This window comes from Cervus elaphus, chromosome 7 (genome assembly GCF_910594005.1).
Source record: "Cervus elaphus chromosome 7, mCerEla1.1, whole genome shotgun sequence".
NCBI classification, from domain to species: Eukaryota; Metazoa; Chordata; class Mammalia; order Artiodactyla; family Cervidae; genus Cervus; species Cervus elaphus.
In genome coordinates, this window is record NC_057821.1 from 46,288,088 (window position 1) to 46,305,159 (window position 17,072).

Genomic DNA, 17,072 nt, shown 5'->3' on the forward strand with positions numbered 1-17,072 from the left:
AGCAACTGAGCTTGCATACATGCGCTCTTAAATTCCCTATTGAGTACTTTCTTTTGTGTTTACCAAGTTAGACCTAATAATTAAATTTGTAAGGAATAGTACAGAAGATAGAGCATTTTACAGAATAACATATTTTCACCATGTTTTTACGTGTGTGTGCATGTCTGCAGTTGGCCTCAGGGAGATGCAGCTCTAGGCCTGTAAGTTGCTTCTCGAACACACACACTCACTCACACACAGGCACATTCACACACACAGACACATACATATGCATACACAGTACACGCAGACACACAGATACACATATACACACAGTCACACACAACACTCACACGCACACACTCACACTCATACACATACACTCACACACACACACATATAGAAGCTTGGCTGAAAAAATGTTTAGTTAGGGAATCTCATGGCAACCTCTCTAAATGATACTTGCTGTTTGTGATACAGGCAGTGGGGCATTTAGTAACGAACCCCACAAAACATACCCACACGTGGATCAACAACCACAACAGCAACATCGAAATCAATAATCCAGTTTCTCTCTCCTACTAGGGAGAGTCTTCGCATTCTCAGAAATCTCTCAGAAACCTGCTCCTTGCATCTCATTGTCCATAACTGGGTCGGATAACCTCCCAGTTGCAAAGAGGAGTTAGAGATGGGAACCTCTAGATTCTTTGTGTCTTGAGAGTTGGAGGTGGGCCAGGGACAGTCAGATTGAGAAGTGCTTCCCGGGAGCCAACTAATCATTGCTACATGGTCTGTGCAAATCTTACAATTATTTTGATTAGCCATTTTTTGTTGATCCACAGGAAAGAGGTTCTCCCTCTCCTTCTCCCCCTTCAAGCCCCCAAACTGGCAAATGTTGAATTTATATTAGGATTTATATTAGGATTCTTTGGTCAAAATGACAACAATTAATATACATTTGCTCACATTAAAAGAACAGTGGGAGTGGATAGTGGTAGAAGATAAAGAAGAGAACTGGCCAGTGGCCTCAGGGATGACTAGACCCAGGGGCTTACTGGCTCTGATTAGAATGCTTTTCCCCATAGTCATCGTCTGACCTGGAGCCAGAGTGGTTTCGTCTCATTCTGGTTTCATCAAACACCACTTCCACAGAGTGGTCTTCACATTCTCCCAGCAGTCACGCTGTCTCTCATTATCCGAGGTGTCCTTTTCATGACTCTTCTTGGTCACAGGAAGTATCCTTGTCCGGAAGCCCCTCCCACAGGGCAGCTGACAGTGGATTGAGGAGGAAGGACCCATGCTTTGCCTTTTTGCCTTTTTGTTTTTTCTTTTGGGACAACTCTCGAGGGCCACTCCAACTCCAGAGCACCAGTCAAGGACTCGGCTGCATCCTCCTGAAGGGCCAGGATTTCCTTCTTCCCAGCTCTGCACCCTCTGCTCAGAACAGGTGTCTGTGGGTCTCAAGTTCTCTTCCTGGTGGGTCCTCTGCCTCAGAGCGAAAGACTCTCTTGTAGGGGAGAACCAAACATTTCTGGGACCTCTGTTTACCTTGGTGTTCTAATCAGCGTTCTCAGGTGTCTCCTTGGATAAAGTGTACTTCAATAAGTGCAAAGATAAAGAAGCTATCATTTTACAGGTCAGACTTTCAATTGACAGAAATAGTACATTCTTGCAATATAAGGATGTATATACGACATTAAGTCAGCCACTGTTGCTGTTTAGTCGCTAAGTCGTGTCCCATTCTCTGCGACCCCACGGACTGCAGCACGCCAGCCTCCCCTGTCCTTCACTGTCTCCCAGAGTTTGCTCGGATTATGTCTGTTGAGTCTATCTCATCCTCTGCTGCCCTCTTTTCCTTTCGTCTTCAGTCTTTCCCAGCATCAAGGTCTTTTCCAACGAGTTGGCTCTTCACATCATGTGGCTAAAGTATTGGAGCTTCAGCTTCAGCATCAGTCCTTCCAACGAATATTCAGGATTGATTTCCTTTGGGATTGACTAGCTCGATCTCTTTGCAGTCCAAGGAACTCTCAGGAGTCTTCTCCAGCACCACAGTTCGAAAACATCAATTCTTTGGTGCTTAGCAATGCGTTTTGCAAGTTGTGATCATACTTCTGTTTCAGGTTGATATCCCATAATTCTTACACCAGATGTGGCTTTTTAAAATAAAGCTTTTGTAATACGTTTGAAAAACTATTTTAAAAAAATGCAGGCAAAGCACTTATAAAAATACCATTCAAATGTAACTTTGAAGATGCCAAATGATTTACAGAAATGGGGTCATTATTTAAATAACTCATAGGATATGTATTATCATTTTAACTTAAGACTTCCGTAAGATTCTCCGTCCACAGCAAGTTCACAACAAACAGGTCAGGTTCTCATTAGCTTTTTTTCCTAACTTGGTTGTAATTTCTGACATTCTAGTTCAGTCTACCAGGTGCACGAACTACGATTTCTTTGGAAACATGGCTTAAAAGTTAGATTTATTTGCTCTGGGGAAACAGGCTCAGCAGTCAGGATGGAAGGTCAGTTTCTCGAAATGTCTAGCTGTATTTGGCCACTTGCAGATGTTGCAATACGTGCACACACATGTATATATTGATACAGGGACTCAAAAATTACTCTGAAGGAATTTAATTAGCTCTTTAATTTCTAAATTTCCTCAGAGCTATCAACACAAATTACTTTTTATAATAGGTGGCTAAATAAAACAACTCAGAATTAAATTGGAAAGAAAAAGTGTTAATCTATTATGTATTTTGTTGTGCTAAATTATGAGAATATATGCCCCTCTGTTTTAAGTCATTACTTAAAAGTTTTCAAAAAAGATACGCATTAATGATTACTAAGAATTGTCTTGATATAATTGGAAGAATTTAAATTTTATTTCAACAGCTAGAACATGTCTCTGAAGTCAACAAAGGAGAAGAGAGTGAAAGTTTGATTATTTTCCTTGTTACTTATTTAGAAAATACTATTATTATTATTGATGAGAAAATAATTTTTGGCTAATATTAAACTGACACTTGTTATGAGACAAGTATTGGGCTTCCCTGGGGTCTCAGATGGTAAAGAATCCCTCTGCAATGTGAGATACCTGGGTTTGATCCCTGGGTTGGGAAGATCCCCTGGAGGAGGGCTTGGCAACTCACTCCAGTACTCTTGCCTGGAGAATCCCATGGACAGAAGAGCCTGGTGGACTATAGCTGATAGGGTTGCAAAGAGTAGGAACGATTTAGGGACTGAACAACAACGCTGATCTTATGTATATAATCATGCATCTTGCCAGCACAATTGTTTTCGAAGCTAACTGCTTTTGCATTATTGTTCCAATTGTTAATCAAATTTCCATTAGGCATAAAGTATTTAGCTATTTTCTCTGATAAAGTGCTTTGCAAACATTTTAACCAATTAGGCCAGGGAGATACTGGCAAGGTAAACGTTCTTCTTCTGACCAACAGGTTAGCTGCAAAGGTAAGTGATTTCATAAAGTCAGAAGGAACGCTTCAATAAGAAGTGTGACAAACTGCATTTCTGCTTCCTGCGCTGGTGGCATTCACTCGAGCACTAGCTGTCCTAAGCTCTCGTATATCTTCTCTATCATAAAGCAGCCCCACATTTGCTTGTACTTCACTCTAAGAAAATTTCTCTTGGGAAAAATAGATTCATTCTATTGTAATATTGCATCCAGGGTTTGTTACTACAGAGTATTGAAGAACGTGCTCTTTGGGGTGGGGGAAGGAAGGATTGTGAGTTTGGGATTAGCAAACTAGTATATATAGGCTGGATAAACAACAAGGTCCTAACGTAGAGCATAAGGAACTATATTCAATATCCTGTGATAAACCTGTGTAATGGGAAAAGAATGTGAAAACAAATGTATATGTGTATAACTAAGGGGCTTCCCAGGTGGTGCTAGTGGTAAAGAACCTGGCTGCCAAGGGTCTAAGAGACACGGGTTCCATCCCTGGGTCGGGAAGATCCCCTGGAGGAGGGCATGGCAACCCACTCCAGGATTCTTGCCTGGAGAATCCCATGGACAGAAGAGCCTGGCGGGCTACAGTCCATGGGGCCACAAGGAGTCAGACACGACTGAAGGGATGTGGCATGTATGACTGAGTCCCTTCGCTGTACCGCCGAAATCACAACATTGTAAATCAACTGTACTTCAACACACTTTAAAAAAAAAAGAAGATAGGATTAGTAAATGGAAGGAAATGGTGTCCTAAAGCGGAAACACACATGTTAAATAAAAGCTATTATTTTCAAAAAGGTAAATGGACTTTGGTTACCTTTGCTTCAAGATGTCACTTTATTTTTGAAGTTTGATTTCATTTTCTTTTTCTACTGGAGGATAAGTTGTGTCTGCCTTTGCCCCGCTCTGATGCCTCCCACTCCCGTTCAGAGACTGTCGCTGGAAATAACAGCCTTAAGAGTTTGGGCGTCTCTTTGGAGTCCTTCAACATACTCAATCCCTGTTTTCTCATTAGAACATTCATACTTTTGTGCCTCAGTGGGAATGATCAATTATTTCAATGTCAGTAGTGATACGATTACCCCTAAGATTTAGCAATTTTCAAAGATCTTTTAACTTAATTAGAAGCATTTTTTGTAAATTGAATTAAACCTGTTCAAAGTACAATGTGTTATGTTAAAAGTACCCCAACTGGCCAAGGAGACAGAATTTTAGGGAGAAAAATCTAGTTGAAAAATGCTAACCTCCAGATAAGCTTGTGAAGTTTTCTTTTTTGAGAAAGCTTCCTAAGTATTGGAAGAACGGGTAACAGTTTTGTCCAAAGCATTTTGTTAAATGTGAATGTACACTATTGTGAAAGTATTTCCCCCAATACTTGAAACCATAACAAAACAACAGCAGATTTGTACATTTTAACAACTTTGGTTAAAAAAAGAAAGCTGATGCCATTTATAATTTACATAGATTAATCCAATAACCAGCACATGATTATAGTAATATAGTAACTCATTTTTTACTAATGTTATTTCTTTCCAAATAAGTGTTTCTTCATCTTGACATATATATATTTTTTAACCTCATTTTCTTTTAAACATGATGTCACAGGGAACTTGCCCAAAGAGCCCCTACCAGTCAAACCACTGAATGCTTCACTGCCGCACACTTGTGAGACTTTTCTCAGCTGCCATTTAGAAAATCCTGATGGCGGTTTTCTCATTCTTGGTCACGCCTCCTCATCACCCTCACCTTAAAAAATACTCTGTGGGCTATCTATGGTGCCGGAGAAGAGTCCGCACTCCTACACAGGCGGGCCAGGCTTCTTTTACTTCTGCCGCTTCGGCCTCTATCAACACTACTTAGTGATACAAAGACCTTCTCCAACCAATTCACCGTATTTCCTGGTTCAGAAAGAGGACTTTATTCCTCTGAGAACGGCCTGTGTGATGGAATGCCCTCCCGGGTTTCCTGCCTACCCCCTCACCCCCGTTTGTTTCATTCCTCTTCGCTTCACAGATCTCAGGATTTGGTCCTTCCCAGACCTAAGGACTCCTGTTCACTGTAGGAGACAGTCGAGGAAAGCATTCCATGCTTTTTTTTTTCTTTCTTTCTTTCAAAGCAATTTTGGTATTATTATTATTTTTTTTTTAGTATTCTTGCACTGATGGATCACAGAAATCTTGTTTGAGTTCAGGTCCCTATAAGGACTGGACATGGAAGGGGGATATATGTGTATCATATGAAATGTGGCTGAAGTCCAGAGAAATAGGTTTCATTTAATAGCCGCATACTGGATGACCTCCCGATTCCTCACGCCCCCTGGCAGCTCACCCCGTGAGCAGTAGACGGGCCGCCTGCATGAGCCGAGGCGTGGCTGCCGGCCTCAGTGTGATTTTGCAATGATCTGTGTTCTATGGGCTGCCTTCATAACCAGCAAATCAATTCCCACTGTTGGTATTACACACCCCAGTGGCAGAGGCCATTTATTATCCTTTTGATGGTCACACTCTTTGTCCGTAACCAAGAAAGATTACAGGGGAAGGAGAGGAGGGTTGAAATGTGGATGGAGATGTTAGGCCCTGACACCATGAGTCGCAGCGTGCCTAGCATGCACACAAGAACGAAAAAGGTACCTTCTTTCAAGGCAATCTGGAAACACGGATGCACAGTTGTCTTTTGAATGAAATCTGCTTTAAGAACAATATATGCAGGGAGCATTGTGGATGAAGTTCTATATTAGTGCATGTTGGTACTTCAGGTGTAAGTTCAAAACCATTAAGCACTCACGTGGACTTTCTTGTCGTTCAGGAATTGTTTATGAGGATATACTTGACTAGTTTTGTTCCGTTAATGAGCTTTTGGATGCATCCTTTAATTTGGCATCATTTAACATCAACTGATTCTTTTATTAATTTCTATCTTTGCAGTGTCCAATTTTTTAAACTCTGATTGATGCCACGGTTTTCCAAATCCTTTAAATCCAGATGGTATAGTTACCTTTGTTAGGCAAACAAATAGAAACAAATACTTAGTTGTGTTGACTATGTACAATAAAATTGAATATTACAAATTAGATGTAGATAGTATGCAACGAAATTTTTGGTGTTATTTATCCTAAATCAAACATCCTATAAATGAATATGTATATCAGAATGTGACTGGGAAACCCTTTGTTGGTGAAACTAATGGTAAAAGTATGACTTGATAGTGAGTTCTGGGCATAAATATTTAAACTACTTAGTCATTTCATGTCAATAAATGAAAAAAAAAAAGTGGAAATTTCCAAAGGTCAAAGAAGCTACTGTCTTTTCTGTTTTGCATCATTTGAGATTTTCCAGTTTTTTGCAAACAACACAATGTCAAATCTGTGTTTGATTTTCTCTTCTCTTTGAAGAGGCAAAACAGTGACAGAATAATTAACTGAAGAGGAGATCATGCACAGAATATTTTCCTTCAGCAGAGTAGCCAGTCCTGGGTCTCATTTCACATGATGGTAAATGTATTCTGGAATCCTTCTATAAGAGAGTCACTTTCCTGACAATTTTACCGTTGGTAAACCAGAGCCTCTGGGGGGCCTGTTTCCTGTTTGACTGTTCCTCATTTGAGTAACTGAAAAGCACGCTTAGTACAAGACGGCACATGGTTTTCAGGGGGATGATCCTCTCCATCTTCATGGAAAAAGACACCCAAGAACAACAAAAATAAGCTGTCAATGTCAAGTTCAGCACCTTATTAGTCTTGCATAGACCAAAAGGCTAGAGTCATGGATTGGGATTTTAAAGGGAATAATGGATTTTCTTTCTCTGACTGTTTTTAGTTTTTCTTCTTTTTACCTCCCAAAGACTTAACTTCTATGACTTATCTTCTTTTGGTGGTACAATTGCCATTTATTTGATAGTCTTCAGAGAGAGATGAGCTTTTGTATAAAAAATCTTTGGAATCTGTCTATGAATTCCATTTCTGTTAATGTTCCCACAATGCCTCAACTGCTGTGGTTAGTTAGTCGCTAAGCCCTTGGACTACATACCACGGAACCAGCTTCTCCTTTGGTAATGTGTTTATAATCAGGACTAATTTTGGTTTAGGAATTTGCTGAATTATTCTAGAATAATTCTAGGACATTAGAATGATTCCGAATAATTCTAGGAGATCTCTTGTGTCTCGTGCATTGGCAGGTGGATTCTTTACCACTGAGCCCCCTGGGAAGCCCAGTTCATATTCCACACCATCCACCTACTTAGAGCGTACAATTTAAAGTTTTGAGGATATTCACACCAGTGCAGCCATCATTCCAGTGCACTTTAGAACATCACCCCAAAAGAAACACAGTGCCCATACACAGTGAGGACTCTCTTTTCCAACTCCCAACCCTTCCTTGTTTTTTTTTTTTTTGCAAATGATACTTTAAAAAAAATTGGAAAACATCTCCTGCTGTCACCACCACGCAGAGAGAGGAAACCAGAGCTTAATCAGAATCATTGTATCTAACTCTTTCATGTTTAGCTTCAACAGAAAATGTCAGTATTGTATTAAAGAATACAAGAGTTCTTAAGTTTCAAATTCTCATGCATGTGTTTTTAGTGGTATGTTAGTCATTCACTTCAATTTTCAAAATGAAATAGCTAACGTTGAACCAGTTATATGCCAATAATTAAATCTAATCTTACTAGAGAGGGATCATTGTGAGTATGTGAGGTAAGCAAGACTATGGTATAAATTTTAAAGATTTTTTTAAAAACAAAATTAGTTTATTGTTTACAGTAATTCATTTTCATATTTCTTTAAATAATTTAATTGCAACACATACATAACTTATAATGCATCATCTTAACCATTTTAAGTGTGCAGTTCAGTTGTTAAGTGTATTCACATGGTTGGGTAACCCATCTCTACTGCTTTTTCATCTTGCAAAACTGAAACTACATACCGTTAAAGGACTTCCCACTGTCTCTCCCCTGGACTCTGGCAACCAGCGCTCTGCCTTCTGTCTATGAATTTGACTACTCTAGGCATCTCACATCGGAGAAAGCAATGGCACCCCACTCCAGTACTCTTGCCTGGAAAATCCCATGGATGGAGGAGCCTGGTAGGCTGCAGTCCTCGAGATTGCGAAGATTCAGACACGACTGAGCGACTTCCCTTTCACTTTTCACTTTCATGCACTGGAGAAGGAAATGGCAACCCACTCCAGTGTTCTTGCCTGGAGAATCCAGGGACGGGAGAGCCTGGTGGGCTGCCGTCTATGGGGTCGCACAGAGTCGGACTCGACCGAAGCGACTTAGCAGCAGCAGGCATCTCACATAGGTAGAGAGTCATACAGTACTTTTCTTTCGGTAACAGGCTTATTTCACTTAGCATAATATGTTCAAGTTTCATCCATGTTGTAGCATGTGGCAGGATTTCCTTCCTTTTTAAGGCTAATAATTATTCCATTTGATTGACAGCTAGGCTTTTCCCACTTTTTGGCTATTGTGAGTAATGCTGCTATGAACATAGGTGTGCAAACATCTTTTTGGGATCTTGCTTTGAATTTTTTTGGATAAACACCCAGAAGGAGTGTTGCTGGATCATATGGTAGTTGTGCTTTTTTAATTTTTTGAGGATCTGTTGTACTGTTTTTCATACTGATTATATGGTTTTATATTCCCACCAACAGTGTTTAAGAGTTCCATTTCTTTCAAATTTTCATCAACATATTATTTTGTCTTTTTTTTTTTTTCTGATAGTAGCCATCGTGTTAACAACAGGTGTGAGGTGTGAGGAGATATCTCCTTGTGGTTTTGATTGGCATTTCCACATCCACGCTTTTGTGTTTTGTGGGATCTTAGTTCCCCAAGCAGGGATTGAACCTGGGTCCTTGAGAGTGACAGCTCAGATCCCTAACCACCGGAACACCAGGGAATTCCTGATATCCATGTGCCTGTATGCTCCCCTTTAGTAATCCATTGTAGTGAAAAGGACCGTAACTAGTTTGAGTCCCAGGTGGCTAAGAAATACTTTCATTCAAATTTACTTTCACTGTGTCTTCCTTATCATTCTCAAAATATCTTATTTTGGGCTTTAGTTAAGCCTGGGATTTACCGACTGCTTCTTTGTTTGCAGCCGTTCCTCAGCTGCTGCTGACGCTGCATCTGGAGAATTCTTCAAGCATCTCCGTTTTCTGCTGCTGTCAGTGTTTTCCGAACTTGAGTTCGCTCAATGGCAAAGCCAGGGCTTCTGGTACATCATCCTGCTGATGGCTTCTCTCTGGTTCCTGAGGCTCTACCTGCATTATCTCAGCCAGTGGTTTTTCCTCCAGGCCATTTCAACTCCTGTTACAAAGTGAGTGCTTCCCCCGAAAGTCAAAGGCATGCATTTTCATCTTGAGAGGCCAATGAGAGTACAAAACTCCTCTCTCACCCACTTACTATAAGACCTAAAATGCAGGTATGAGTTGAAAAGACAAAAATGTCTTTAAGAGCAGGAATGTCTATTTACAGTTAGATTCTCATTTTGGGCCTGTGTATACAAATATTTAACTGGTGCATCAATATTTATTTAAAATTTAGCCGATTCAAATATGTTCTAATATCTGAGTAGAACCCAAAAGAGAATTTAGCAACAATATTTTATCCTATTTTGATTTTATCAGAGTGAGATTTAGGCTGAGGGTGTATTAGAAGTAATGTAAGTATGATTTATCATCTATCCTCAGAGAAGCAAAGATTGCTTCTTCTGCAAAATGATTGAATCTAAACAATTGCCAAACTCAGGCCCAGGCAGCTTTCTGGGCCATTATCCTCTGGAAAAAGATGATACTGTAAAGGTTATCTCTCCATAAACATGATTTCAGAGACACTGTAGATAGACAGATAGATGTCAGTACAAGTAAAATTCATTTTCTCAAATGTAGATGGTACAGATAAAAACAAAGATGTGTGTATATTTTCAATTAAGAAGATTGCAAACTAAGACACTTTGAAAAATAATATGCATGTTATATGTATACATATACAATTATTGGTCATCTTTTGGAATTAAATCACAAACTTCTATATATATTATAGCATGTGAAAATTTAAATATAGTGAATAACTATCTTCATGGGAGAATGAAATAGGTCTTATATTCCTTTCTTCCCTTCTTCCCCCCCCCCCCATTTTTTTGTGTGTGAGAGTTTCTAAAGGAGAAAAAATAAATATTATGTGCTTGGGATATTTGCTTTATACTATTTGCTCTGTTACTTTTTCAATAGGAAAGGCAGCTCTGTCTTTACTGGTTGTTAATGAAATGAGACTGCACAAATATCTTGGTAGTTCAGTTTATCTAATTTCTTAAGTAACAGAGGATCTAGGCTCAAGAGAGAAGGGGTATATGTATACACACAACTGATTCACACTGTCCTATAGCAGATATAACATTGTAAAGTAATTATACTCCAATAAAAAAATAAAAGAAAAAGAGAAAGAATCAAAGGACCTAAACCATGGATATTTTGTTGATTATTGCCTAGTTCCTCAGGCTTGAATCATACATTAGCTCCAGGTCATAATGTAGTTATGGAACATGACAATAGCTACAGCAACAGTGAGAATTTTTCTGTTTTTACTCTATGTTAGGTCCTCTGATAAAGAAATGTATACACCTTATTTTATTTGATACTCACAGTGGCCTAAGAACAAAGCAGTAAAGTTTCCTTCAAAGCAAAGTTCAAGGAAAGGATGAAATGAAGAACTATTTTTGGTAGAGAGCTGATAAGCAGGATACACAAACAGGATTAACTACAGAATAGCTCTATGAGGCTGAACCACAGGGGAGGGGAAAATGAGAGTCAGGGATGGCCCCTTTTGCTTGGAAAGAGGGCGCCAAAGTCTGGATGAAGGCTTCTTGAGTGACTGGGCTCAGCCTGGAGTCAAGCTTTAGATCCTAGGTTGTGTGAAGTTGTCCCTTTAGATGTTTCTGTGGTCAGCAGTGTCGTTGTTGTTGTATGTAGGGGCTCTAGCTAGAGAATCGTAAGCAAAATCATTCAGCTACGTGAAACTTCCAGAGAATTATGAGATTTATTTGTATTTCTGATTTCTGTTAGAGACTGAGTCGTTACTAAGTCCACTGATATAGTTTGATTTCAGATAGCCTTCTAGTGAGCACGTTGACCTGCTGGGTAGTTTTTAGTCTAAAGAATGCTCCGTTCAGTGGATTAAAATGGTATCCTTTCTACGACTGCGTATGAAATTTATAAGAACAATGAACAAAGTAGAATTTGCCATTTCCTTGAAAGTGAGCTGTTGAGATTCTAAGGAAAAGATGAAGACTTCTAACACTTAATTTTGAGATGCTATTAAGTGTCACATTTTCTGTATTGAAAAAAAAAGCATATTGTTCTGCAAAGTGTCTTGTTTACTTAGCGTTTTATAGAATTCTTCTCCTTTGCACATGTGTCGTTGCTTTGTTTTCCCGCAGATTCCATTTTTCCCCCCTCACAGTGGAGCTCTGCTACCCAACCTCATCCCTTCACATCGCAGAAGAGATGCTTGTGGTTGTGGGGGGGCCTTTCATGCTGAACGCAGTGGTACTTTCCTTGGTCCTGGTCAGATGGGGCTGTCAGCTACTGTTTGCCTTCTGCCCTGATGTCCTGTCAAAGTTAATCATCACCATGGCACTATGGGCAGTTCTGGACCCACTGGCAGTATTTATTGTGGATATTGTCCTGGGGGTAAGTCAAGTGAAATAATCGGGATATGAGTCCTTGACATAGAATGTAACGTTAGTGCACAAATCAGTTGACACGGGAAGTTTTGATAATCGTGCCCAATTCAACATGCATCTTAAATTGAAGTTATTCATTTTTTTCTCATAATAGAAATTTGTGGATGTCTAATGCAATCATTTTAAGTGTAATTTTAGCTATGTTAAACACTCACAAAATACAGAAAATAGTGGAGATCAAATCCGAACTAATTGGTACATTTCCAAAATTTTTACAAAGAAGGTTTCTTTTGTAACATTTTTGGTAATTTTTTTTATATTAAGGATTTCCACAGCCAAACTTTGTAAAAAGTAATTGTACAGTAGTTCCTTTACTCGGTTAGGTGATTTATTTCCTTTCGATTTAATACTCTATCATAATAGATATACTCAAGAAGACGAAGAAGAGCTTTTTAAAGATTTCTAAATAATAAATAATTAAAAAAATTTCTCACAGGCATTTGACATTTGTGATGTTTATGAAATGACAAACCAGTGCATTTTCACTCTTAAATATATAGTTTAAGACTTCATAATTAACAATGATATACTACAATATGAATATGTATAAAACATGCTAATAATGATTCTAAATCAAATATTTATTCATAAAATTCTCTTAATTCATGTAATAATATTCCTTAACTACTCTATTTCTCCTTTTAAGAAGATGGTTTTTCAACTGGTGTATATGTGTTTCAACTCTGTTCATTGTGTCGAGCAGATCATAGCTTGGAGAAGGAAATGGCAACCCACTCCAGTATTCTTGCCTGGAGGATTCCATGGTCAGAGGAGCCTAGCAGGCTACAGTTTATGGCCCTGCAAGAGTCGGACATGACTTAGCAACCAAACCACCACCACCACCAGATCATAGCAAGGGGATTTTTTATGGACTCTGCTTGTTAACTGTATTTGAAATAGATTCTGCCAATAGTCAAACCAGTCAATCCTGAAGGAAAGCAGTCCTGAATATTCCTTGGAAGGACTGATGCTGAAGCTGAAACTCCAATACTTTGGCCACCTGATGGGAAGAACTGACTCATTGGTTAAGACCCTGATGCTGGGAAAGATTGCAGGCAGGAGGAGAAAGGGACGACAGAGGATGAGATGGTTGGATGGCATCACTGACTTAATGGACATGAGTTTGAGCAAGCTCCAGGAGTTGGTGATGGACAGGGACGCCTGGCGTGCTGCAGTCCATGGAGTTGAAAAGAGTCAGACACGACTGAGTGACTGAACTGAACTGCCTATAATGGCTTCCCTGGTGGCTCAGTGGTAACGAATCCATCTGACGGTGCAGGAGACATGGGTTGGATCCCTGGGTCGGGAAAATCCCCTGGAGTAGGAAATGGCTACCCACTCCTGTGGGAAATCCCATGGACAGAGGAGCCTGCCAGACTACAGTCTACGGGGTTGCAGAAGAGTTGGATGTGACTCAGTAACTGAACACACACACACACACAAGAGTGTTACATTCATCTGCTAGAATCCAAATCAGCTTCCAGCAGGTCTATACATAGACCTCTGTGCTGGTTCTGAGATGGCCCTGCTGGAGGCTACTCTCCTGTAGATGACATCAGAGGCCCCAGGGTAAATTAACAGAGAGTGTTTTGTCTGCTGCCTTTGATACAGTGGACTATTCATCTGGAGATCTCTCTAGGGGATCTGATTGGAATAGGAAAGCCGTTCCAGGAGGGCTGTGGACTCTCCGTATGAGGAGATCTCAGAAGATCATAAAGGGCAGCTGCCCATCCTCCCAGATGTCTTCCCATGTGGTGTTGCAATAGGACCAGGCTGGCTCCTCACCTTCTCAGCAGACACACAAGGCCCCAGGAGGAGCCGGGAGATACCAGGGCCATGGTCCTACTGGAGTGTAGATAGTATCCTTCTCCACCCCTCCTGCTCAATAATCCTTGGTGGCAAGTCCTCCTTACTAACCTGGGAGTCCATAGGAAATAGGAATGCGGAGAAAATCCAGTTGACCCCAGTCAATCCACTCAGAATGAGAATGAGGCTAATCAAAGGGGTGAAAAAACTTAGGATGGGATGGAAAACACAACCACTTCCAACTGTAGCCCTCCAGGCTCCTCTGTCCATGGAATTCTTCAGGCAAGAATACTGGAGTGGGTTGCCATTTTCTTCCCCAGGGCTTCCTAACCCAAGGATTGAACGCAGGTCTCCTGCATTACAGGTGGGATTCTTTACCATCTGAGCCACCTGGGAAGTCCCCCTAACTGATAGGGCTCCCTCTTCTGACCTGTCGTCAAGGTGGTTCATGGTACTGAGACTTCAGAGAGTGGTCACAGGCTAGAACCTGAAAGCAACTCTTCCAAGTACAAACAAACTCTTGTTGGCACACGATTGTACCTCTAATCCTTTGCATGGAGATAAGACACTAGGTACATCGGCAGCCTCAAAGCACTCTGCTTTTAGTTCACTTTAATGATGTTAAATTTACATCTCACAGAGTCACCAATCAACTTACCTGCAGGTTGTAAACAGGGGTCCTTCCTCTCAGAGATAAGAAGTCCGCATTCTCACACAAGACCGAAGAAGCCATTAGTGGACTTGGAACCTCAAGGACTCTAGTCTTGTTGCGAGCAGCCCAGAACCCTGCACAAGGACCAGCTTAGTGAACAGCCAAGGCAAGGGAGATGCCTTCTTAGATCTGCTGCCCAAAGTCCTAGACACAGGCTTGCATTTTGCAAGGGAAATCCATTTACTTCTGTAAATCCCAGAACAGCACATAGAAATAAGCTCGGGAGTGGTGGTGCAAGAAGCAGTGGTTGAGAGTTGGAACATCAGTACCAGATATTTTGATGTAAGAAAAAATACAAGTTAACCTCTCCAGGCTTCTGTTTTTTTCTATACATGTGTACTATGGATTCATTTTAAACGTGCCCTTTGCTATTTAGTCACTATGGTCATGTCTGACTCTTTTGTGACCCCATGGACTCAAACTCATGTCCATTAAGTCAGTGATGCCATCCAACCATCTCATCCTCTGTCCACTAGGCTCCTCTGTCCATAGGATTTCCCAGGCAAGAATACTGGAGTGGGTTGCCATGCCCTCCTCCAGGGGAACTTCCCGACCCAGGCACCAAATCCACATCTTCTGCATTGCAGAAGGATTCATATTTATATAATGGTCAGTTTAGTCAATGTTTTTAAAAAGTAGAGAAAGACGTCCTCACTTACATTGGGGAAAAAATACCTTATTTACATTTATATGACATATGACTTCCACTTGAGATCATGAGAGTCATAATTAAAGAACATTTGTGTTTTATAAAACTTAAAGGTCAAAGATGTCATATGACAACATCTTAGGTACACAGCATTTTATATTTGCTTTTAAAGATCTCTTTGCCTTGTATTTATTTCTAACCCAATATAGAATATATTTTCCCCTGTTTAAAATAAAGACATTATTAAATTGACCTAATGTAAACTTTTGTTTTCAAGCTTGCATTAAAGAGCCTGATAACTTTTTTTTTATAAGTTTTTAAAATAAGCCATCTATTTTACACACAGCACAAATTAAATTTCTTTCAAATCTGCCTCAGAAAGAAAAGAATCTTTCCACCATGGTATTTAATTTCTTCATATCTTGTGCTCATTAAATCAGAAGTTAATACTACATAAATAAAACGTGGCTTTTACTTTATGAATTGCATGTAGAGTGCACTCATTTAAATGCTTATAGAGAAAATGAGAAAACCCTGGTAAGCCAACCACGCAAGCCCAGTCTTCCTTTTCCTTCCTGCAACTGAAGATATGATGAGCTTGAGCACCCTGAACATTTAATTCAGAAACAAATTATATTATCAGATGGTCTTTGCATACTTAAATTATCTAACTTGATGATCAGTGTTTTCTCCTTATTATTATCATTTTGTTAATTTGTATCTTCTTTTGTCAGCGACTCACGCAGAGTGGGGAGACTCCGGTAGCTGATGCAGCGAAACTGTACTGGATGTTTGAAAGAACCATGCAATCCGGAATTCTTGGTGTGATGCTCACGGTGCTACTTTATGTCCTACTGTTCATCATTTCGTCTTTGATTTTATATGTGTATTGTCTCAGGTAAGGTGCTTCAGTCCTGTTCTTCAGAGTGTTCAGCCTCCAGTCTTGTTATCTGTTGAGGCTGTGAGAACATGGTTAAAGAAGAGAAGGTAGATCCACGTCTCCACGTCTAAGGTAGAGATCTCTTTCTTGTGTGTAGAAGAACAGCCAAGAAATTATTTGACTTTTGGGGGATGTTTTCTCCTTTATCAGTTCAGTTCATTTCAGTCACTCAGTCGTGTCCAACTCTTTGTGACCCCATGAACCGCAGCACGCCAGGCCTCCCTGTCCATCACCAACTCCCGGAATCCACCCAAACCCGTATCCATCGAGTCAGTGATGCCATCCAATCATCTCATCCTCTGTCATCCCCTTCTCCTCCTGCCTTCAATATTTCCCAGCATCAGGGTCTTTTCAATGAGTCAGCTGTTCACATCAGGTGGCCAAAGTATTGGAGTTTCAGCTTCAACGTCAGTCCTTCCAATGAACACCCAGGACTGATCTCCTTTAGGATGGACTGGCTGGATCTCCTTGCAGTCCAAGGGACTCTCAAGAGTCTAACACCATAGTTCAAAAGCATCGGTTCTTCTGTGCTCAGCTTTCTTCACAGTCCAATTCTCACATCCATACATTACCACTGGAAAAACCATACCCTTGACTAGATGGACCTTTTTTGACAAAGTAATGTCTCTGCTTTTTAATATGCCATCTAGGTTGGTCATAACTTTCCTTCCAAGGAGTAAGCGTCTTTTAATTTCATGGCTGCAATCACCATCTGCAGTGATTTTGGAGCCCAGAAAAATAAAGTCAGCCACTATTTCCCCATCTATCT

The 17,072-nt window shown here is 40.2% G+C and overlaps 1 protein-coding gene across 1 annotated transcript in view; it reads left to right on the forward strand.

Annotated features, from left to right (window-relative positions):
- LOC122696840 overlaps window positions 1–16,265 on the forward strand; it is a 100,107-nt gene extending 83,842 nt beyond the window's left edge. The window contains exons 8-10 of the mRNA XM_043906962.1: window positions 9,554–9,772; window positions 11,891–12,143; window positions 16,098–16,265. Of these exons, the coding sequence (XP_043762897.1) occupies window positions 9,554–9,772; window positions 11,891–12,143; window positions 16,098–16,265 (640 nt within the window). The remainder of the gene's footprint in view (window positions 1–9,553; window positions 9,773–11,890; window positions 12,144–16,097) is intronic.
- The last annotated feature ends 807 nt before the right edge of the window (window positions 16,266–17,072 follow it).